Source organism: Macaca mulatta, chromosome 2, assembly GCF_049350105.2.
Source record: "Macaca mulatta isolate MMU2019108-1 chromosome 2, T2T-MMU8v2.0, whole genome shotgun sequence".
Lineage (NCBI taxonomy): Eukaryota > Metazoa > Chordata > Mammalia > Primates > Cercopithecidae > Macaca > Macaca mulatta.
Genome location: NC_133407.1, coordinates 5,251,436 through 5,274,889, shown reverse-complemented (window position 1 = coordinate 5,274,889; position 23,454 = coordinate 5,251,436). Strand labels below are relative to the sequence as shown.

Genomic DNA, 23,454 nt, shown 5'->3' with positions numbered 1-23,454 from the left:
CAAATACAAAAAAAGCAAAAAAATAAAATTGGGTAGGAAATCCAGAAACACATCCACCCACATGTGAACAATTGATTTTTGACAAAATGTGAAAAGTCAATTCAGTGGAGAAAAGATAATCTTTTCAACAAATGGTATTAGAACATTTGGATATCTGTTTGCAAAAAATGACCCTCAATCCAAAAAAAACAAAAGCCAAAATCAAAATGTAATATAGAACTACATGTAAAACCTAAAACTCTGAAAGACAATACAGAAAATCATGGTGACTTTGACAAAATATCTTAAAAATTACATCAAAAGCATGATCCACAGAAGAAAACATTGATAAACTAGACTTTAACAAAAATAAAAATGTCTGCTCTTGGAAAAACACTGTAAAGAGAATGGGAAGGTAAGTCATAGACTGAGAGAAAATATTTGCAAATCATTTATCTGATAAAGGACTTATATCCGTAATGTGGAATAAACTCAATTTTAATAATAAAAATAATCTAATAAGCAACAAACTTGAACAAATACTTCACCAAAAAAGATATATGATCAGCAAATAAGAATTTGAAAAGATATTCAATGCCATTAGTCATTAGGGAAATGCAAATTAAAACAAGGATGAAATACTACCACACACTAAAGTGGCCAAAATTAAAACGACTGGCCATACCAAATGCTGTCAAGAATGTGGAGCACTTAGAACTCTCACGCTGCTGGTGTAAAACGGTGCCACCACTTTGGACACAATATTGGCAGTTTCTTAAAATGTTAAATATCTATCTAGTACATGACCCAGCTGTTCCATAGCTAGGTATTTTCTCATAAGAAATGAAAGAGCATGTCTATACATGGCTTGTACCTAAATGATCATAACACCATTACTGGGAATCGCCAAAGACTGGAACCCAAATATGCATTGACAGGTGAGTGGATGAACGAACTAGTGTATCTGCACAATGAGATAGCCTCAGAAATAAAAGGAATGAATGATTGATGCACTTAATAAAATGGATAAATCCCAAAATAACTATGAACTTTGATCTCCCCCTAAATTAACCAAAAATGTATTATAAAAGACCCCAAAGAATACATACTGTAAAATGACATTTATGTATTAATATTGAGCCTGGAAATGAATCTACCGTGACAGAAAGCTGATAAATGATTGCCTGAGGGATGGGGGAGGTGGGAGGAAGCGGGAGAGAAAACAACTAGAAGCAGGAACAGGGTAACTTTTGGGAGTGATGAACCGTCATTATCTTGAGGATTATGATAGCTTCATGGGAATATACACATGCCAAACATATCAAATACTACACTATAAATATGTTAAGTTTACCAATGTCAATTCTACCCCAATAGTAGTTCTTAAGGTAAAAAAAAAAAAAAAAAAAAAAAAAAAAAAAAAATCTTAAGTTCCTCATCCCTTTGAACAAATGCCTAAGGAAAAATGAATATGAAGATGAGAATACCAGGAGCAATCAGAAACACAAATTTAAATTATTTTCTGATTCCATGTGAATAGCACATAGATCTAAAATAATGGAACTTACCTTTTCTCCCACACACAGAGACTGTAATGCTATTATGTGACTCGACTAGATGGTGGAGTTTTACAGATTGCTGAAAAAGAAGGGAAAATGGAAGAGTGTTATCTATTTGAGCACAGTTTCTAGGTATTATTAAGTAAGGTGCTAGGCTTCTTTAAAGATGGAACACTGTCTTATTGCCAATTGAATGGAATGTACTGCCTACAAACAAAGGACTACGTAGCTCATTATTTAATTGAAAAAGCATCCAATTCCTAGTGATTTTCACCCAGCAGGAAGTATGTTTTCTTCAGCAGAAAGGAATTTCCAGCATGCTCTTTCCACTCAGAAGAGTTTTTGACACTGAACTCCAGCCTGGGCAACACAGCAAGACTCCATCTCAAAAAATATATAAATAAATAAATATAAAAATCAATAAATGAATAAGGAGTTTGATGGTTCCTGCTACTTCCTCATAATATTTGTTGTTGTAATAAATGAAATATATGGGATGAGAGTGAATCAGTAAGAGAAATAAAAAACACAATTATATGAGATTCCACATTACTGGGAAACTATTGTGTAAAAGACCTCCTGCTTGATTCTGGGGGTTAAAAGTCCCAATCATTTAATGTGTTCATTTTGTCATCCTGATTTTGTCATTTAAGATACTTCCTAAATTCCCTAGCTTCAAATTATTTGCAAATCTGATAAATGTGTTCTAAAAATGATTAACAGAATAAGCCATTGTCAAAAAGACAGGTGTTTGGCTTTTGAGTAACTCATTCTTTTACTCATTTGTGCATTAATCAACAAACATTTATTGAGCAACCTTTAATATTTCAGGAATAGAATGAACAAAAGAGATATGGCTCTTAACACCAAGAAATTTACAATCTACTGAGAAAAGTAGGTTTTAATCAAGTAACTACATATATAAATGTATAATGACAATCAGGAATAAGAAGAAAAAATAAAGTACTTTTGGATCTTATATAGCAAAGGTTATTAATCAGGAGAAATCTCCCCTCAAGAAGTGACATTGAACCTAAGATCTGAGTAGGAGTTATTTAGTCAAGGGGTAAGGGCAAATCATGAAGATGAAAAAAAATTGGACAATTCCAGGTGGCATATCAAACTGTTCTGAGGTTAGAAAAAAAGAGTATGTGTCAGGAAACAAAAAGATCTAGTGCATCTGGAGGGCAGAAAGCAAGGGAGATGCTGGGTGAATCAAGGCAGGAGAAAGAAGTCAAAGCAGCAGTTACACGTACACGTGCAGCAGCAGTTCGTAGAGAGGGCCCGAGGAATGTCCCACAGGGGCTGAGCAGGTATACTGTTTTCATAATAGCACTAAGACGTTAATTGCCTTTTAGAATCTTATTCTCGCACAAGTGTACAGTGGAGATGTCCAGAGGCTGAGTGGTGTTTCATATCACAATAGACTAAATGCAGAAGCAGTTACAAAAATCCAATTGTCAGAAATTAAAAAAAAGAAGTACAATTATTAAAGTATTTAAATCAACTGATATAGAAATTTTTTAAAAGACTGCCACGGTCTGAATGTGACCCAAAATTCATGTATTGAAATCCTAACCCCCGAGATGATGATATTAGGAGGAGGGGCCTTTGAAAGGTGATTAGGTCATGAATAATTTTAGTGCCCTTATAAAAGAGGCCCAGGAGAGATGCCATGTCTCTTTCACCATGTGAGGATGCAGTAAGAAGGTGCCATCTCTGAACCAAGACGAGAGACCTCACCAGACACTGAATCTGCTGGCGTCTTGATCTTGAACTTTCCAGCCTCCGTAACTAAAGAAATAAATTCTGTTGCTTAGAAGCCAAAAAAAAAGAAAATCCAATTGTCGTCTATTAAACCAAACATAAAAGAGATTTGCAAAAATGTAAAATAATGCCGTTCTCCTCACTAAATTATTTTTATTTTGGAAAATACAGTTGTCTTTAAATATATATTTATATACAAATATGTTGTTATTATTTTAAAATAATAAATATTTTATGATTCTGAGTTTTAATTCTTAATTTGGTAAATACCAATAGATATAACCTACAAGATTTAAAACTCTTAGAGATCCTCAGTGATTTTTAAGAGTTTAAAGAGCTCTAGAAACTAAAAAGTTTGTGAGTCTCGAGGTAAAGCTTTAAAGTCTGCGATGAGATTTAGAAGTTTATTGTGGCCGGGCGCGGTGGCTCAAGCCTGTAATCCCAGCACTTTGGGAGGCCGAGACGGGTGGATCACGAGGTCAGGAGATCAAGACCATCCTGGCTAACATGGTGAAACCCCGTCTCTACTAAAAAATACAAAAAACTAGCCGGGCGAGGTGGCGGGCGCCTGTAATCCCAGCTACTCGGGAGGCTGAGGCAGGAGAATGGCATAAACCCGGGAGGCGGAGCTTGCAGTGAGCTGAGATCCGGCCACTGCACTCCAGCCTGGGCGACAGAGCGAGACTCCGTCTCAAAAAAAAAAAAAAAAAAAAAAAAAAAGAAGTTTATTGTAAGAGCAATGGGAATATTTTGAAGCATTTTAGTGATAAAAGCTTGTAAATAATCGTGTTCTGCAAGAATGATGTATGGAGGCCAGATGGGAGGTGATTGCAAGGTAGAAAACGATACTAACTCGAACCTTAATAGTGCTAGGGTGGAAAAAAGTGAATGATGCCAAGAGATATTTAGGAAGGAAAAATCAAAGGACTTCCTGTGTAATTGAAGGGGAAGAAGAAAGTTTCAAGGTTGGCAACCAGATTTCTGGCTTGTGCAATGGAATGGTCAGTAGTATCTGCTATCAAATCAGAAAAACCTAAGTGCAGATTTGAGGAGAAGAATCCTTGAGTTTTATGTTGAGAATGTTGAATTTAAGGTAATTTTTTGATATTAAGGTGGGGATATCAAATAGGTAGTTGAAGCTATGAGTCTGGAACTGAAAAGAGATATCTGGATTTGAGCTATACATACAAATTTGAAAGTCATTAGCATATGCCTTTGAAGTCATTGGCATGTACGGCTATAAAAATAATGAAGAATCTTTTATGTACTTGCATGAAAAGATCCTCAAGATATATTAATAGTAATTTTTTAAATAGCAAGTTAGAAAATAATGTAATTATGCTACCACTTAGATAAGAAAAAAAGAAAATACATATACTTGTATTTGCTGCGTTTGCCTAAAAACTTTTTTGGAAGATTACACAAGAAACTAATGTAAGCAGTTGGCCAAGTGGAGTAGGAGAGACAAATGGAGCCTTTACATTATATGCATTTTCCTGTTGTTTTGACTTTGGAACACTCATTTTTTAAAAGTCAGATAGAGAAGAACGAGCTATCAAAAGAGAAGGGAAAAGAGCAGCTGGAGAGGATGCAGAGTGTGCTGTCACTGAAGCCAAGGAAAAGAGTGCGTCAGAAAGAACAGAGCAGTTAACTGTGTCAAATCCAACTGAGAGGTTTAGCGAAATCTGTACTGCGGAAAAAAAAAAATCCACTGCAGGGGGACCATAACATTAGCAAGCAAAACACCAAGAACCCAATAAAAATTGATAAAGGACACAAAGAGTTCACAGTAAAAGAAATACAAATGGCCTAAAGTGTGAAGAAATGCTCAACTCATAATAGAAAACATGATTGGAGTTACTGAATTCTGTTTTCACTTATATTGGTAAAGATAAGAAAAACTTATCTACTGTTGTAAGGAATGTAAATTGGTATTACTTTTTTATATACAGAGAGATGAGGTCTCACTATGTTGCTCAGGCTGGTCTTGAACTCCTGGGTCTAAGCTATCCTGCCACTTCAGCCTCCCAAAATTCTGGGATTACAGGTGTGAGCCTCCATACCTGGCCAGTATTACTTTTTTTAAGAGGCATTTTGACAACATGCATTAAAATAGTGTACCTAGCTTATGACTAAGTAATTTCAATTGCAGAAATTTTCTATATATCAATACAGATATTTATAAGCATATATACTTGTTATATACATATGTATACATATGTAATATGTGTCATATGCATACATATATATAGATGTATGAAAAGATATATGTGCAAGGATGCTTTTGCAGCATTGTCTTAGTAGCAAAAGACTAGAAACAACCAAATGCATATCAATATTGGACTGTTAAAAATTATGATACATCTAGAGAAAATGTATTTGTGCAGATGCAGAAAGATATTTATATAGGATATAATAGGTAAGAAATTCAAGTGGAGGCTGGGCACGGTGGCTTATGCCTGTAATCCCAGCACTTTGGGAGGCCGAGGCGGGTGGATCACTGGAGGTCAGGAGATCGACACCATTCAGATCATCATGGTGAAACCCCGTCTCTACTAAAAATACAAAAATTAGCTGGGCGTGGTGGCACACGGCTATAATCCCAGCTACTTGGGAGGCTGAGGCAGGAGAATTGCTTGAACCTAGGAGGCAGAGTTTGCAGTGAGCCGAGATCGCCCCATTGCACTCCAGCCTGGGCGATGAAAGCAAAACTCCGTCTCAAAAATAAATAAATAAGTAAGTAAAATTCAAGTGCAGAACAGTGTACATAGAATATATTCATTCTGTTAAACAAATTAATGCATATGCATTTAATATTGCTGAAAGTATACAGAAAATAGGGTCCTAGTGGATGTATCTTGAAAGAGGACCTGAACACTCGGAAGTTTTCCCAACGGGAGGAAGCCTTAATTTTTATTCACACTCTTTTGTTCTGTTTGAATTTTATTTTTATCATAGCCACATATTGCCCTTTCTATTAAGGAAAAAAAAAAGCTAATTTTAAAAGAACTTTTTAAATTTTAAAATGATCTATGGGCTTTGGGATCACAGTGGCGACCTTAACAAGATTTGTTTAAATGGAGTCATGAGGGAGGAAGGCATGTCGGCATGACTGAAAAGTAAGAGGAAGATGAGTAACTAATGATAACAGAGACAAAGACTCTAGAAGTTTTACTGTGAATGGAAAAAGAGTGATATAGTAGTAGCTGAAGGCAGAAGCATGGTCAAGAGAAGAAACTGTTTTGTTTGAGTTTTGTTTTCAAGTTAGGAGAATTTGAGAATGTTAAATGTTGATGGGAAGGCTCTTGAGGAGAAGAGAGGAGTCACTCGTGGACTGCATAAGCACCCCAAGAAGGTGGAAGAGGATGGTCTCGCAGGCACGGCTGAGGGCACTTCCTCCACTAAAATGAGAGGTCAGGGCAGGAGGGGGCTGCAGAGATGAGTCATTTGGCACTCGGAAAGTGAGGAGTTGGGCAATTTTCTGTCTTACGGCTTCCGTCTTTTTTGTGAAATAAGTGATATCTGCTGAATTAACGAAAGAGTGGAATATGAGAAGACGGGCGTCGCAGACACCAGAAGACAGAGATGGTTTGAAACCCTCATTTCAGAGGACGGGAGGGCACCTCCATTAGAGATGAACAGAAGGCTTGCCCAGATGAGGTTGGAATTCGCAGATTTATAGTGCAACCAACCAATCTGTTCTATGTAATTTTTTTTTCCAACAGTATCTAGAAACCTGGTGTAGGCATAAAGAAAGCCAGGAGCTGGACTGCGGCCTTGACAAATGAGTACCAGCCAAACATAAATGGCAAAGGAGTTCATATTAAATAGACTCCTCCACCTTCCATCTCTCTTCCACATCTTCAAATCCCATCAGTATTCTCTACGTGCATTTTTTCACATATTCACAATTCATAAACCTTTGCATGTTGTTCTGGCTAATTAGTCTTAAGTAAATTAAAGAGAGAGGAAAAATAACTTCAAATGTCAGAGATTGGAATGGGAGGAAAGGGAAAGAACTAAATTGTTGAACACTGCTTACTGTGCTACATATTTATAAACTTGGTCTCATTTACTATGGAGTGGGAAGTGACTATTTCCTGATACTCCTTTCTAACAAATTTTTAATAAAGTCACTATTCTTCTCTTTCTGAAACCATAGAACTAATAGAGAAACTCACCTCTCTGAGATCATATACTGTCAAAGATATGGAAATTATGGACATGATTATGATGGCAAAAGCATATTCCTTATAGTCTTCACTAAACCACAAACAGACACTGAAGAGTTGAAATATATAAAATGGATTTAGAACCTGTTGGCAGACATAAAAACAGGAAAGCAAGCGAGATTTTTAGGCTTCACACTTAGCTCTTTATTTACTTGTTTTCATACTCATCTTCATGACATACATCATCCCACACAATAGTCTTATTATATTTATTCAGCAACTGACAAGTGCCAGACACTGCTCTAAGCAACTTTACTTGAATTTTCTCATTGAATTCCCACAATTACCTTATTAACCAGAAGTTACTTATCTCCATTGTAATGATAAAGAAACTGAACCTTAGATCTTGAGAAATACGTCCAAAGTCATGCGACCATGATTGCCACAGACCCAAGACTTAAACCCAGGCAATCTGACCCCAGAGCACTTACTTTTAATCACTGCCGCACTTTACAATTTACAAAGTAGTGTCTCATGTATTGACATGTTGACCATTACAATAGTTATTTAAGGAGTAGATGTTGTCATCTCCTGTTTACATTTACTGGCCTTCAGAAAGGTGAAGTATTAGTTCAGGTTTACAAAGTTAAAATACTTTCTAGTCTCTTCTTCTCTATGACATAACACCTGCCATATTTGAAGTCGTTAAGGAACTTGATTAATGGGTGAGTTGAAGACTGCATGTTCTTGTTAAGTAGAAAGCAGTAAGCTGCAAAAGAGCATCTAGAACACTGTGCGAGAGAGTAGCTGTTAACTTCAACAGCTGGAATTCAGCTTTGGTCAAAAAACATGTTGTGCCTTCACTGAAATTCCCCCTAGTTGGTTTCCTTCTGTCTAAAACAGAAATGGCAATCCTTTCTTCTGGTTAGAGAGGCAGCACACAGAAACATTCCCCATTGGTTTGTTTTACTTTCTTTCATGCCTGACAGCTTGCTGGAAATACTTTAAAAGCACCTTAAGTTTAGTAAGCTTTTCTAAGGCAAGGAGGAGTGGAGAGGGAGCACAGGGAAGCCAGAGTACAGCTAGAGGGCTATGGTTTGACAATAATCATTGTAAGGTGAAAAAATGAGGATCCCAGTGATAGGGTCCAAAAGGGAAATTTCATCTTATACCTTGAGATCTCCAGTACTAATAAGGCTGAATAAATGGGGTTTTTTCTTCCTACATTTTTAGGCACCAAGGAACTTGTATCTGTTACCTAACAAAAGGATTAGCTTAAAAAAATTGAGTTTCACGAAGTTGAAACAAGTTAAGCAGCACAGTATTAAAAAAGAAAAGAAACATTACATTCATCCAACCACTAAATGTTAAGTAAGTACAATGAGTTTCACACCCTGTCTTGCATATAGCAATCTGCAAAAGAACCACTTGAAGAAAAAGAGTAACCAAGAGATATGAGGATAATATGCTTGGCATACTTCCAAAATATATTCTATATTATAGTTACTTATTAACAAGTAGCACTCCTGATTATTTCAATGGAGTCAAACTTCTTTATTTTCTATCCAACACCAAGAGAAAATGCTGGAGAAATTACCTCCTTGATGAGCAGTTTCCAAATTGGTGTAACTTCAACATCGATAGTATTAGGCCCACATATTAACCTCCTATAGAAAGAAATCACATATCACTCCATCACAAATAATACAATTAAAACTCACTCCTCACCTATTCAGAAAAAAGTCTATTCCATGTTCAATTTCTCACTCGTGGGACCAACATAAGCCTCCCTTGTTATATACCATTCCCATCCTTCTCAAAATAATGGGAGGTGAGGGTTCCCAGTTGCAAAAACGATAAATATGACCATATTGCTTCTAGAACTATATTCTTCCCAAGGTCTAAATATTTTTCTAAATGGTATTTTGGGTATTTAATATTAAATATTGTCTCATTCAAGTAGTTTCAGGATTGGCATGTTCCCAACTCTGTCTCTCCTCAATTCCAGTTTTATTACTATAAGACCATGAGACAGTTAAGAGAAAATACCTTTATTGATAAGGAAATGCTGTTTCTACTTTCCTACCCCTATTTAGTAGTTCTGGAAAACTTCAGAACGTATTTTGATGTAGGTGGAAAGTTCTGTGATTTCAAAAATAACTCTACACGCATAACTATTCGGCTTTTTGATTCAGTGTCTCTAAAACTCAGAGATGTGTTTCTTTGATTATGCAGAGGAAAGACATTTACGAGTTACATTACTGTTGAAAACACTAACCGCTTTCTCTGTGTCTTCCACCTCGATGCTCAGATTAAATAGCTTGGTCAAATGTATGAGAGCAGTGCTTCTCAAACTTTAACATTTATATAGCTCACTTGGTAATATTGTTAAAATGAAGATTCTGATTCAACGGGATGAAAAGTGGTCTGAGATCATGCATTTCTAACAAGCTCCCAGCTGATGCAGATTCTGCTAGGCTCTACATCTCTTCAAAGTACTAGAAATGGGGAAGGGCGAAGCATGTGAATCATAGAAACTTAGAACAGCAAGGCCTTTAAAGAGTCCTTCTCCCCCTGTCTATGATTGGGAAACAAAGGTCCAGGGAGGAAAAGATATTTGTTCAAAGCCCACAGACTCTTGACATACCAGTGCCCTCCCTAAATCTCTCTTCTCTGCCTAATAATTCATTTGGAATTGTGGAGCTACACATCTTGCATGGTGTTCTACTGCTGCTCCATGGTTATTATTTAACTGCATTATCATGATCTAAGATGTATTTCTTGATTATAACCTAAACTGGCTCAACTTTATATTATAATAACCTTGAGAAACATTGTATGGAGTAGAAAGAGCACTACATCTGCAGCCAGGAGTGTGGGCCTCGAATTAGTTCTTCCGCTACTAATTCCCATCTGTGTGACCTTGTTCCAGCCATGAAATCTTTCTGAGTCTCAGATTTCTCGTTTGTTGTATGGAAATGGTGATAATGTCTGTTCTACCTGCCCCATAAGGTTGCTCTGAAGATGACGTAATATAATGTATGTGAAAGATTTAATTTAACAATTACTAAATAGAGCTGTACAATATTTTCTGATATTAATCCATTAAGATAACTATTTACTGAGCTGTCTATTTGGCTAACTGATAATAATCCTTTTGAGCTAGTATAGGCAATAACATGCATGGTACCTAATCTCTTGTTCTTCTCTTGTCAAGCCTGATCCAAATTTTTGATGTATCTTGGCAGAACTGAGCCAGTCTTCCAAAGAGCTAAAATAATAATAATGAAAAGAACATATTTAGCAATAATATTTTTGAGATAACATTTTTCTTCTTTGGCTGTACTCGCTAAAACAACTTACCCAATTTTCTGGAACTGTCCTTCTAAGTAGTTCCAAACATATCTTATTTTCTGCACTTTTATGCATCTCACCTGCAAAAGAAAAGTACTAAGAAAACCTCTAGTTTGAGGATCAGAGAATAAACAGCAACCAGTGGCTAAAGAAGCATTTGTTTAAAAAGCAAAGATAAAACTTTAACATACTTATTTAAGATTTTATCCTTTTCTAACTTATCCTTTGCTTTTCTATATACAAATGGTACTCTTTATTAGAAGTCATCATTTAATCAACATGTATCACGGACCTACTATATAGAAAAATATATATGAATAAAACTTAGTCTCTGCATTCTACTACTTTATAAACTAAGAAGGAAAAATTTCCAAAAAAAAAAAAAGACATAGAGTCCAATATGTATGTCAAAAAAATTAAAACATAATAAAATAAAAAATACGTTTTTGAAATGCTATAGACATAAACAGAGAGAAGATGATGGAAGGCAATATGATGGAGATGATGTATGAGTTACAGTGTTGAAGGATTAGAAGACTTTTACTCAGATGAGAAAATAGAAAGTATTTTAAAGAGATTGCTCACAAGTTAGTTTGGGGGAAGAAGGCCAGTGAGCATGCCTATTTGTAGAATGAAGAACGAAGCTAGAAAGACAAACTGAAACCGAAGTATTGATACCAGAGTTGAGAAGAAATTACTTAGACAGATAATGAGGTTACAGAAGTCCTCAGTAAAGTTTTCTTTTTAATGAAAAGCAGTGCCCAGTCATTTTTCTTTCTAACATAAAAAGACCCAACTATATGCAACCTATGAAGAATCATTTAACTAGTAATAACATACATAGGATGAAAATGAAAGAATGGAAGAAGACATTCCATGAAAATGGAAACCAGAAGAGATTAGAAATAGTTATACTTATGTCAGATAAGATACACTTTAAATTAAAACTATAAAAAGAGACAAAGAAGATCATTGCATAATGACAAAGGAGTCAATTCAGTAAGGGATTAACGCTCATATGTATGCACCCAACATGGGAGCACCTAAATATGTAAAGCAAATATTAATAAAACCAAAGGGAGAAATTGACTGCAACACAATGATAGTAGAGAATTTCAACACCTCACTCACAGCAAAGAACAGATCATCCAGACAGAAAATTAACAAAGAAATATCAAATCTAAACTACAATGTAGACCAAATGGACCTAACAGACACTTACAGAACATTCCATTCAACAGTTGCAGAATATACATTCTTCTCAACTGCTCATGGAACAGTATCCAGAATAGATTATACATTAGGTCACAAACAAGTCTTAACAAATTTTAAAAACTGAAATCATATCAAGTATTTTTTTCTGACTACAATAGTATAAAAGTAGAAATCAATAAAAGCAAGAAAAACTTCAGAAACTTTGCAAATACATACAAATTAAACAACATGCTCTTGAACAACCTTTGGTCAACAAAGAAATTAAAAGAGAAATTTCAAAATTTCTTGAGACAAATGAAAATGAAAACACAGCTTATCAAAAACCTATGGGATACAGAAAAAGCTGTTCTAAGAAGAACGCATATAGCAATAAATACCTCTATACAAAAAAGAATGATCTCAAATAGACAATCTAACATTGCACCTCAGGGAAAAATGAGAACAAACTAAATCCAAAATTAATAGAAAGAAGGAAATAATAAAGATCAGAACAGAGGTAAATAAAACAAGAAAACAAAAGGTCAAAAAACCCAAAGAGCTGGATTTTTTAAAAGATAAACAAAATTAACAAACGTCTAGTCAGACTAAAGAAAAAAAGGGAAGACTCAAATAAAATCAGAAATGAAAAAAGAGACATTACAAATGATAACAAAGGAATACAAAAAACCCAGGAGATTATTATAAACAATTATATACCAACAAGTTTGATAAATCTAGAAGAAATGGAAAAATTCCTGGACACATGTAAGCTATCAAGATTGAATCATGAAAAAATAGAAAATGTGAACAGATGAATTAGCAGAGATTGAATCAGTGATAAAAGTCTTGCATCAAAGAAAAGCTCAGTACCTGATGGCTTCACTGCTGAATTCTACTAAACATTTAAAGAACACCAATTCTACTCAAACTATTGCAAAAAATTGAAGAGGGGAAAATATTTCCAAATTCATCTATGCTTCACCCTGATAACAAAACTAGAGAAGAGCAAAACAAAAAAGAAAACCATATGTCAATATTCCTGACAAACCTAGAAGCAAAAGTTGTCAACAAAATTAAAGTTAACAGCATATTTAAAAGATCATTTACCATGATCATGTGGAATTCATCCCGGGATACAAGGATGATTCAACATATACAAATGAATAAACATAAAATATCACATTAACAGAATGAAACACAAACACCATATGATCATTTGAACAAATACAGAAAAGCATCTGACAAAATTCAACATCATGATAAAAACTCAACAAAACAGATATAGAAGGAATGCATCTTAACACAAGAAAAGCCATGCAAATCAACAGCTAATATTATACAAAACTAGAAAATATTGTAAGTTTTTCCTGTAAGATCTAGAACAAGACAAGAATGCTTGTTTTCATCACTTTTATTCAACATATTACAGGAAGTCCTAGCCAGAGCAATTAGGCAAGAGAAAGAAGTAAAAGACATCAAAATTGGAAAAGAACTTAAGTTGCCCCTTTTGGCAGATGACATGATATCATATATAGAACATCCTAAAGCCTCCACACACACAAAAAAACTAATAAACAAATTCAGTAGAGTTACAGAATACAAAATCAATGTATAAAAATCAGCAGCATTTCTATAACTAATAGCAAACTATCTGAAAAAGAAATCAAGAAACTATCCCATTGGCAACGGCTACAAAAAAATAATAAAATACGTAGGAATAAATTTAACCAAGGTCTTGAAAAATCTCTACACTAAAATCTACAAAACATTATTGCAAGAAATTGAAGAAGACAAAAATAATTGAAAAGATATTCCATTCTCATGGATTGAAAGAACTAATCTTGTTAAAAATGCCCATACTGTCAAAAGCAATATACAGATTCAATTAAATTCCTATCAAAATACCAGTGATATTCTTCACAGGAATAAGAAAAACAATCCTAAAATTGGTATGAAACCACAAAAGACCCTGGATACCCAAAGCAAACAGAGCAAAAAGAGCAAAGCTAAAGGCATCACACCATCTGACTTCAAATTTCACTACAAAGCAATAGTAACTAAAACAGCACGGTGCTGGCAGAGAAATAGACATATAGACCAATGGGACCACATAGAGAAAACAGAAATGAATTCACACACTTGCAGGCAACTAGTTTTCAACAAAGGTGCCAAGAACACACAACGAATAAAGGATGGTCTCCTTAATAAATAATGCTGAGATAGGCCAGGCATGGTGGCTCATGCCTGTAATCCCAGCACTTTGGGAGGCTGAGACAGGTGGATCACTTGAGGTCAGGAATTTGAGACCAACCTGGCCAACATGGCAAAACCCCATCTCTACTAAAAGTACAAAAGTTAGCTGGGCATGGTGGTGGGTGCCTGTAATCCCAGCTACTCAGGAGGCTGAGGCAGGAGAATCGCTTGGACCTGGGAGGCTGAGGTTGCAGTGAGCCGAGACCCTGCCACTGTACTCCAGCCTGGGAGACAGGGCAAGACTCTGTCTCTCTCTCTCTCTCTCTCTCTCTCTCTCTCTGTCTCTCTCTGTCTCTCTCTCTCTCTCTCTCTCTCTCTCTCTATATATATATATATATATATATATATAAATCAAACTGAGAAACCTGGCAATCCACATGCAGAAGAATGAAGCTAGACCCCTATATCTTACCATACACAAAACTCAACTTGAAATAGATTAAAGACTTAAATGTAAGATGGGAAATGATAAAACTACTGAAAGAAAAATATAAGGTCTGACATGGCATTGATCTGGGCAAGGATTTTTTGGATAAGACTCCAAAAGTGCAAGCTACCCCAAAACAAAAATAGACAATTGAAATTACATCAAGCCAAAAGCTTCTATACAGCAAAGGAAATAACTAACCAAGTGAAAAGACAACCTACAGAATGGAAGAAAATATTTGCAAACTGTATATCTGACAAGGGGTTAATATCCAGAATATATAAGGAACTCAAAAAACTCAGTAGCAACAAAACAACTATTTGATAGAAAATGGGCAAAAGACCGAAACAGACATTTTTCAAAAGAAGACATACAAATGGCTCACAGATAAATGAAAACATGCTTAATATCACTGGTCATCAGGGAAATGAACGTGAAAACCACAGTGAGCTATCACCTCACTCCAGTTAAAATGCTATTATCAAAAAGACAAAAAAAAAAATGACAAATGCTAGCGAGGATATAAAGAGAAGAAACTCTTGTACACTGTTAGTGGGAATATAAATTAGTACAGTCATTATGAAAAACAGTATACAGGCTCCTTATAAAATTAAAAATAAACCATCATATGATCCCTTAATCCCAATAGTAGGTATATATCTAAAGGAAAAGAAATCAGTATGTCAGACAAATATCTGCACTCTCATGTTTATTGCAGTAATATTCACAATAGCCAAGATATGGATTAACCTAAGGGTCTATCAATGGATGAATGGATAAAGAAACTGTACATATACATTTTCTTTGTGGAATGTTATTTGGCCTTAAAAAGAAGGAGATTCTGTCAGTTTTGACAACATGGATGAACCCTGAAGAGATGTTAAATGAAATAAGCAAGACACATAAGGCAAATACTGCAGGATCTGACTCATTTGTGAAATCTAAAACAGCTGATGTCGTACAAGTAGAGAGCAGAATATTGGGTATCAGAGGCTGGGGGGAACAGCATAGACAATGGGATGGAGGAAGGTTGGTCAACAGTACAAAGTTACAGTTAGAGAGAAGGAATAAATTTTGTTGTTCTTTTGCAGAGCAGGGTGACTATGTTTAGTAATATTGTACTGTACTGGGTCCCACCCTCAAGGATTCTGTTTTGTCTGCAGTGCATTCTGGGCATAAATATTTTTAATTTTCCTCAGGTAATTTTAATGTTCAGCCAAAGTTGAGGAACAGTATCTAGAGCTTCCTTCTGTAGCTACTCTGCTAAATCGCTATTTGAGAACTTCAACTAAATTTTTCTGCCCTTCAGTTTCCCCATGAATACATTTAGGCAATTGGACAGATTATGTCTATGTTCTACCTCAGCTTCTCTCTAGATATTCTATGCTCAAGAATGTTATCATCATTATAACCATTAGATACATTTTAAAACTGGAAAGACCATATAGCTGGCACAAAATAAGTGCTCAATACATTTTTTATTAAATAAATGAGTGAAAGCTTTGCAAAACCACATCAACCAGAAATGCAGTTTAAATCCCTTAGCTCCAAGGTCTAGGTTACCAAAAATGAATGTTAACTCTATGCCATAGGTGTATGTGCATGTACACATGTGCACGTGCACGCACGCGTGCACACACACACACACATACACACACAGAGAGGCATTCAAACTTACCAAATAGCATGTAAAATGCTGTATTTTTTTTATTTTACAGAATGGATTTATTTCAGCAAGGTTGGTTGCAACATACTGCATTTAAAAAGTATATCTTATTTCCAATTTATAGTGAATTGCCAGTAGGAATGACACACAATCTCTAATTTGCAGATTTCACAATCTGCAAAGGAAATATTTGTAAATGACAGGCTCTAGGGCGTGTTAGCCATCATGACACATGTTGGAATCTCAAGCGTCTTGCCTCACAATTTGCTTTTCTCTTCAGTATTCTTTGCAATTTTGCAAATACAGCAGGATTGTAATCACAGCTACTATTTTGGGGGCATGTTAGGACTTTTCACATGTTATGTTTAGTCTTTTCCATCATCCTGTGCTAGGGCAGATATTATTTTCTTCTTCACTTTGCACCTGAAGTTCATTTTGCTTAAGTAACTTTCCAGGAATTCGAACTCTAGCCCATCTGGCTCCAAAGTTCAGTCTCTTAAAGGATATCATATTCAAGCTAGTCCCAAAGGAAAATCTGAAAATCCATTGACTTCAGGATTAAAGCTGTATAAAGTGATGGCTGCCTACTTATTAATTACATAAATGCAAAAATCTGTGTTAGAAAAATTTTAAAGGACAAATTGTGGTTCCAATGTGAGGCCCCGGATCAGTTTGAGAACCTCTTATCAAGAGGCAGAAACCACACACTGAGGTTGAAAAATGTGTAAAACATAATAGACATGAAACATCTGTAGATGAAGGCAGCAATAATGAGAAATAAAGAGGCTACTGGTAAGTTTTACCTCAGGCCAGAGGATAGAAAATTCCATTATCTTCCGACAGTTTCTTAAGCCATTCCTCACAGAATGAGAAGAATGGCTCCATCCTAGACCTTTTGAGCACATTTGCGATTCCCCCAGGAGAAACCGTCTCTGCTGGGAGTTTATCTGCTTCCCTATCACTCTCAGAGTCTCTGGAAGCTGGTAAGAGGATGTTAAGCACAATATTTGCAAGAGATGAGGTTGATTTGCCCATTTCCTGGAAATTCAGACCAGGAAACAGCAATTAGGAAACCAAATCTCTGCTGCGGGGTGAATTGCATCTTTCTGCTCAGGCATCAGGAAGATTTCCTCTCCCCGGGCTTTCTGCTTGTGATTTCTTGTTAGAACATGTTATAAGAGCAACTTGTTTAACAGGTTAAGCACTGGGTGTTAGCTTTGCCTGCAACTCTGCCAGATGGTCCTTAGCTTCTCCTCTTAGCCTATGTTTCCAAACCTGACATAGTTCTTTGCTGTAATCTTCAGACTTCCTTTAAACCAGTGATCTCCAACCTTTTTGGCACCAGGGACCGGTTTTGTGGAAGACAACTTTTTCGCGAATATTGGGGATGGGGTGATGGTTTCAGATCATCAGGCAATCGTTAGATTCTCATAAGGAGCACTGTAACCTAAATCCCTCACATGAGCAGTTCACAATATTAAGGATTTCACTCCTATGAGAATCTCATGCTGCTGCTGACCTGACAGGAGGCAGAACTCAGGCGGTAATGCTTGCTAGCTTGCCGGCAGCTCACCTCCTGCTGTGCGGCCTGGTTCCTAACAGTCCATGGACAGGGCACCGATCGGTGGCCTGGGGGTTGGGGACCCCTCCTTTAAATGCCCCTAAATGTTACCCTCTTGATAATGCTGTTATTGTCATCAAGGCTGAGCCCGTGACAGCTCCTCTGACTTTAATGAAAGTTTTGTTACTAGCATAGTTCATTGAAGTTCACAAATGACCTTAATACCCATCGTCTCATTGTATGTTCATAACAGCCCTGAGAAAGGCAAAGAGAGGGTATTACTTTTATTTTATAAATAAGAAACTCAAGACCAGAGAGGCAGTAACTAACCAAACTGCCTATGCCATAGCTGGTAAATGAAGGCAGTACACCTATCACAACTTTCCATTTCAAGACCCCTGCCCCTCCTGCAATTCTGTGCGTTGACTTGGCCATTTCTTCATTGATCTGTTCACTTATTTATTTGATGCTACTAAAGATGCTAGAATTTCAGAGCAATGAAACTATGAGAACATAGGCTATCTGGGAAGCTTACTTCTCCAGGTGAATGGACATCTAACAGATTAGGGCAACTATTATTTGGAGGTACCTGACCTCCTTTGTTTTTGTTTATTTGGGCAGTTAAGACAATTGGGCAGGTGGAGCACCGTAGCTCACCCCTGTAATCCCAGCACTTTGGGAGGCTGAGGTTGGTTGATCACCTGAGGTCCGGAGTTCAAGACCAGCCTGGTCAACATGGTGAAACTCCGTCTCTACTAAAAACACAAAAATTAGCTGGGTATGGTGGCAGGTGTCTGTAATCCCAGCTACTTGGGAGGCTGAGGCAGGAGAATTGCTTGAACCCGGGAGGTAGAGGTTGCAGTGAGCCACGACAGCGCCATTGCACTCCAGCCTGGGCAACAAGAATGAAACTCCATTTCAAAAAAAAAGACAACTGGGTGATAACAATTGACAATAGGAAAATTGCTCATAATTTACTTTTATTATTTTAAATAACTGACCTTGAGCTCATAAAACTAAACAGCTGACTACCCATACATAAATGTAAGAGAAAACATTCTGTCTTACAAAATGTTTTTAATATGAATGTTAACTAGTCATAATCCAAGCAGAACTAATTTAATAGGGTGAAGACGGAGCAACCCAAATACATTTGAATGACAAGAATTCAAATAAGGTCATATTTGCAGGCATAAGCAAACCTCCTGGGATATCCCTGGGTGATTACCTTTAATATAAGATTAACCCGGTTACATAGATTGTAATATAGGGCACAATACTATTAAAAGCTAATAGGTAAGAACTGGGCTGGGCAGTACATGCCTGTAATCCCAGCTATTAGGGAGGCTGAGGCAGGAGGATCACTTGAGCCCAGGAGTTTGAGGCTGCAGTGTATTATAATCATGTGCCTGTGAATAGCCACTGCAACATAGTGAGATCCTACCTCTAAGAAAGGAAAAGAAAACAGAACAAGTATGTATTGAGCATCTGCTATATACCTGGAACTACTTTAATCTTTGTATTTCTAAATTTATTGAATTTTATCAATTAATATTAGAAATAGACATTATTATCATCATCTTGTAGATGAGAAAACAGGCTCAGCAGAGTTAAGATCAATGGTTGCACTATTTAGAAGGATGAAGCTGAGATTTGAACTGTCTGGCTCCAAAGTTCACGTTTTAAATATACACTATCAAATGAGGATTGGCACCATGGAGGAGCTGCATTTAACTTTACACTTGAGGGGAAAAGGGTGAAATCTCTCCGGCATCAGCAGTAGCCATCCGTTGACTTACCTTTAGGTCTGGCTTTCTTATGGCTCTGTTTATGATATACTCCTCATCTGTAATGACAGGGTGGTCAGGAGTGAGACCAAATGCGCTGTTTAATGCTGACAGGTAGATCCATATTACCTTTTTCCAAGAGTAAATTTGGAATTCATCCTGAGGAGATAGACATCAAAAGCCCCATGAAGTTAAGAGAGGTCAGCAGGCTAAAATTCAACCTGAAAAACATCCTTTTAATATAATTCTGTAAGTGTTTGGAGTTCGTGAACATTCCAGACAGAATGGTTTGTCTCTGAAAGATGATGGATATAGAACCTTGAGGGAAAATGACCTGTCATCATTGATTGAGGAATCTGGATATGAAGATGAGGCACTGACACGTAACAAAGCTTGAGGGTCAGGAGGCTCATTCGCAGGTAAGAACTAGTTCACTGCATCACCTTTCAGCCCATGGCCTGATGACTATCCCCATCTTTCGAGGCTTAACTCAAATTCCACCCCCTACAGAACAGCCTCATTAACACCCTTCCACCAGGGGGAAAAAAAACAAAACCTGTCACTTTGTTAACTTCAAAAACATGTTAAGTGTCCCTCTCTTGTGGTCTTAATCACTTTTTGCCTGTATTCTCTTAGTTCTTCTAGACTACCTGGAATGTAGGGACCATGTTCTATTGTTCCTTATCCCCATTCATGTGGAGCACTGAGACCTGCTCAGTAAGAGTCCGAAGAATGGATGAAAAAGACTGAATCTATGTACTGAACCTGCCCAAGGTAATTGTCAAGATGTTAGCACAGGTGTGGTTGAAGAAGGCACCTTATTGCATGACCCTAATTAAAACTGCTTCCCTTTGCAGTTCACTGATTACTTCATCACAGAGTAAAATTAGAGGGAGAAGCACAGGATTGAGAAACAGATACCACAATGGTCCCTTAGAGACTGATCTGACAGTGGTTATTATCTGAACGGGTAAATACTAGACATAAAACCCACTCAGATGACTGATAAACCTCAGGATTTAAGAAGTATAAAAGAAAAAGTCAAACGTGGGAACAATGTGATGCTTGGGAAATGTAGGTCAGAGCTGGGAATTGTGTCCACCACCACACCCACTTTTGCTATGAAGAGTGCCCTAGCTGACTCTGCAAAAGGCAGGGAGGGGAAGATACAATCATTGTAGCTAATCTCTTATATTGGTCCTCCTAAGAGGAGACCATCTGGAAGCCTTTGCTCCTGCTGCCTCCTTGCCTGTAGTACATATTCTTCTCTCTTCTCCTTAAGTCTTTACATGGCTGGAGTCTACCATCCTTCAGGGTCCAGGTCAGAGTTCATGTCCTGAGAACCTCCCTAATTTCTCTGGGTGATCTCTCCTCTAAGTCATCAGTGTTCTCGAGATTCCCAACACATTTTACCCTTTGCCTATCCACCTTACCACTTCTCTTGGACTGTGGGTGAGAATTGTGTGTGACACATGTCTGTACTTCAGCCAGGCTTTGCACAGATTCTGTGTGCATATGTGTGTGTGTGTGTGTGTGTGTGTGAAAAAGGGAGAGAGAGAGACAGAGAGAGAGAGAGAGAGAGAGAGATGAAGAAGGGAAGGAAGCCAACAAAACCTTAATAGAAATTGGAATGTTAATTAATCAATTTTAAAAGCCAGTGAAATTGGCTGTTATCCTATGGATTTAAAAAAAAAAAAAGGTGACTAAGTCAATTCAAATTAAATTGTATGGAGTTAAGAATGATGAGCCTAAGAATGGTGGAAGGGAGCTAAATTTTCAATGACTAAGCCAGTGATCTGACAGACATGGTCTAGGTATGGTAGAGTAGGCAACCAACTCTCTTGAACAAACCTTGACACAGTTCAGCATTATATAGCTTTGCTTTTGATTTCATCAAAGCAGTTTTTAAATAAGAACTTCCCATTTCTAATAATAGTTAATATTTATTTCACACTTACTGTGTTCCTAGCACATAATGCCACATACGTATTATTTCATTTAATGTCAAAACCCCTATGGAATTGTTGCAGTTAATTATTCTCCCATTTAGTTGGCATGGAAAGAAAGACATACTTGGTAACTATTAGAGCAGGGACTTAACAGTCACATCCCCACTCTTGCTTGCCTCCTCGAGTCCCCTCCAACCTTCCACTTTATTCTACAGTTTTGCTAAAAAATATAATTTGATTGGACTGCCATTTTTATGTCGAGCCTGAACTGGGACTTCTAAAGAACATAGTTTCAATGACAAATTTGGTAAGAAAATGTATAATTTGTAGGTAAACAGGAACACAAATCATAAAAGAGCCATCAAGATCAGAGACCTCTGGCCACCAAGTAGGAAGACAGCAACTAATAATCATCTCCAGTGAATTAAAATAATATTAACAACTAATTTTCATATGATTATATAGCAGTTTGTAGAAATTTTGTTATGTTATCTTATTTTAGGCTTACAATTCTCTAATGTTGGTATTATAATTATCTCCATTTTGCAGATGAGAAAACTGATCATCAGCAAGGCTAAGAATTACTCAAGCTAGTCTGAAATTGGTAGTAGGAATAAAACTGAGACTTGAGTCCAGATCTTTCCATTCCAAATCTTGGCCCCTTCTCTTTATTTCAACAAGTTGTCCCATGGTGTCTATGGCTGGCATGTAAAAATCACCTTGAATTCCGCACCAAGTGACAAATAGTATCCAGTTTCTCACAATGTGCTCTCCTGACAGCATAGAACCTAATTCCTGAAGTCAAGCTGTCACCCTCTGGCCCTGTGTGACAACAGACAGACCTCCAGACGGTAGTGCCTAAAAGGGGAAAAGCAAAGTGTTCAAGTTCTCAAAGGCCATATTAACCCAGTGCACCAACTGTATGCCTTAGTCTAGGTGTGTATTAAAAACTGACATTCACCTATATACCTATATCTTCTTATAGTTCATAATATTACCAAATCAAAGGTGCTTGGATATATTTGCCTTTAAGCTCATTTCCTGTCATCCCCATTTACTCCTAACCCCAATAACTCATAATTCTGTATGATACAAAGTAGAATTATATAGAAAAAATAAAAGATAGGGCAGCTAGATGACCCTTTTGCTTAGAGTAGGGGAGTGACACTGACTTCTTTCTTATATATTACCCTGTTGAGGACTCTGTCAAATCACCCAGCTTTTTAAGGGGAAAAAAGCAAAGAAATGGAAGGAAAGTACACCAATGTGAAGTGGTCACTTCAAGCAAAATCATTGACTTCTCTTTTTTCATTCTGGGATTGTTGAATATGGAAAGAGCACAGGCTTCAGGCCTGAACTCAAATCCCAGCTCTAAACTGTCTTACAGCTGTCTGAAGCTAATTTTCTTTATTTAGAAAATGGAGATAATACCAAATTTCATGGATGTTTGAAGGATTAAATGAAATAATACATAATGTGTCTGATCCAAGGTTTGCCCCATAGCAGGGAGGCAATAGATGGTATGGTTCTGTGCCTCATTTTTCATAGCACGTTGTTTCTGAGATCTTTCTGTAAGTAGGAACTTACTCTCCCTTTGAGGAAATTCTAAAAGTCTCTCAATTTTTCCTTTGTGGAAAAGCAGCATCTTTACCTGGAAATGGCTTTTTCTACTTTAGTCTGTTTCCCAGCTCTCCTCAAAGCAGGTAATGATTTGTAAAATACCTAAATGTACCAGAGGAGCTACCATTTTAAATAATTGGTTTATAATGCAAATAATCCAAAGTGC

At 36.8% G+C, this 23,454-nt stretch overlaps 1 protein-coding gene across 2 annotated transcripts in view; it reads right to left on the bottom strand.

Annotated features, from left to right (window-relative positions):
• ATP13A4 (ATPase 13A4) overlaps window positions 1-23,454 on the bottom strand; it is a 159,523-nt gene that overhangs the window by 85,265 nt on the left and 50,804 nt on the right. For both annotated transcript variants that reach the window (XM_015132515.3, XM_077991164.1), the window contains 6 exons: window positions 19,732-19,878; window positions 10,841-10,911; window positions 10,668-10,748; window positions 9,075-9,144; window positions 7,487-7,621; window positions 1,548-1,617 (listed from right to left, as the gene is read on the bottom strand). In XM_015132515.3, the coding sequence (XP_014988001.3) occupies window positions 1,548-1,617; window positions 7,487-7,621; window positions 9,075-9,144; window positions 10,668-10,748; window positions 10,841-10,911; window positions 19,732-19,878 (574 nt within the window). The remainder of the gene's footprint in view (window positions 1-1,547; window positions 1,618-7,486; window positions 7,622-9,074; window positions 9,145-10,667; window positions 10,749-10,840; window positions 10,912-19,731; window positions 19,879-23,454) is intronic.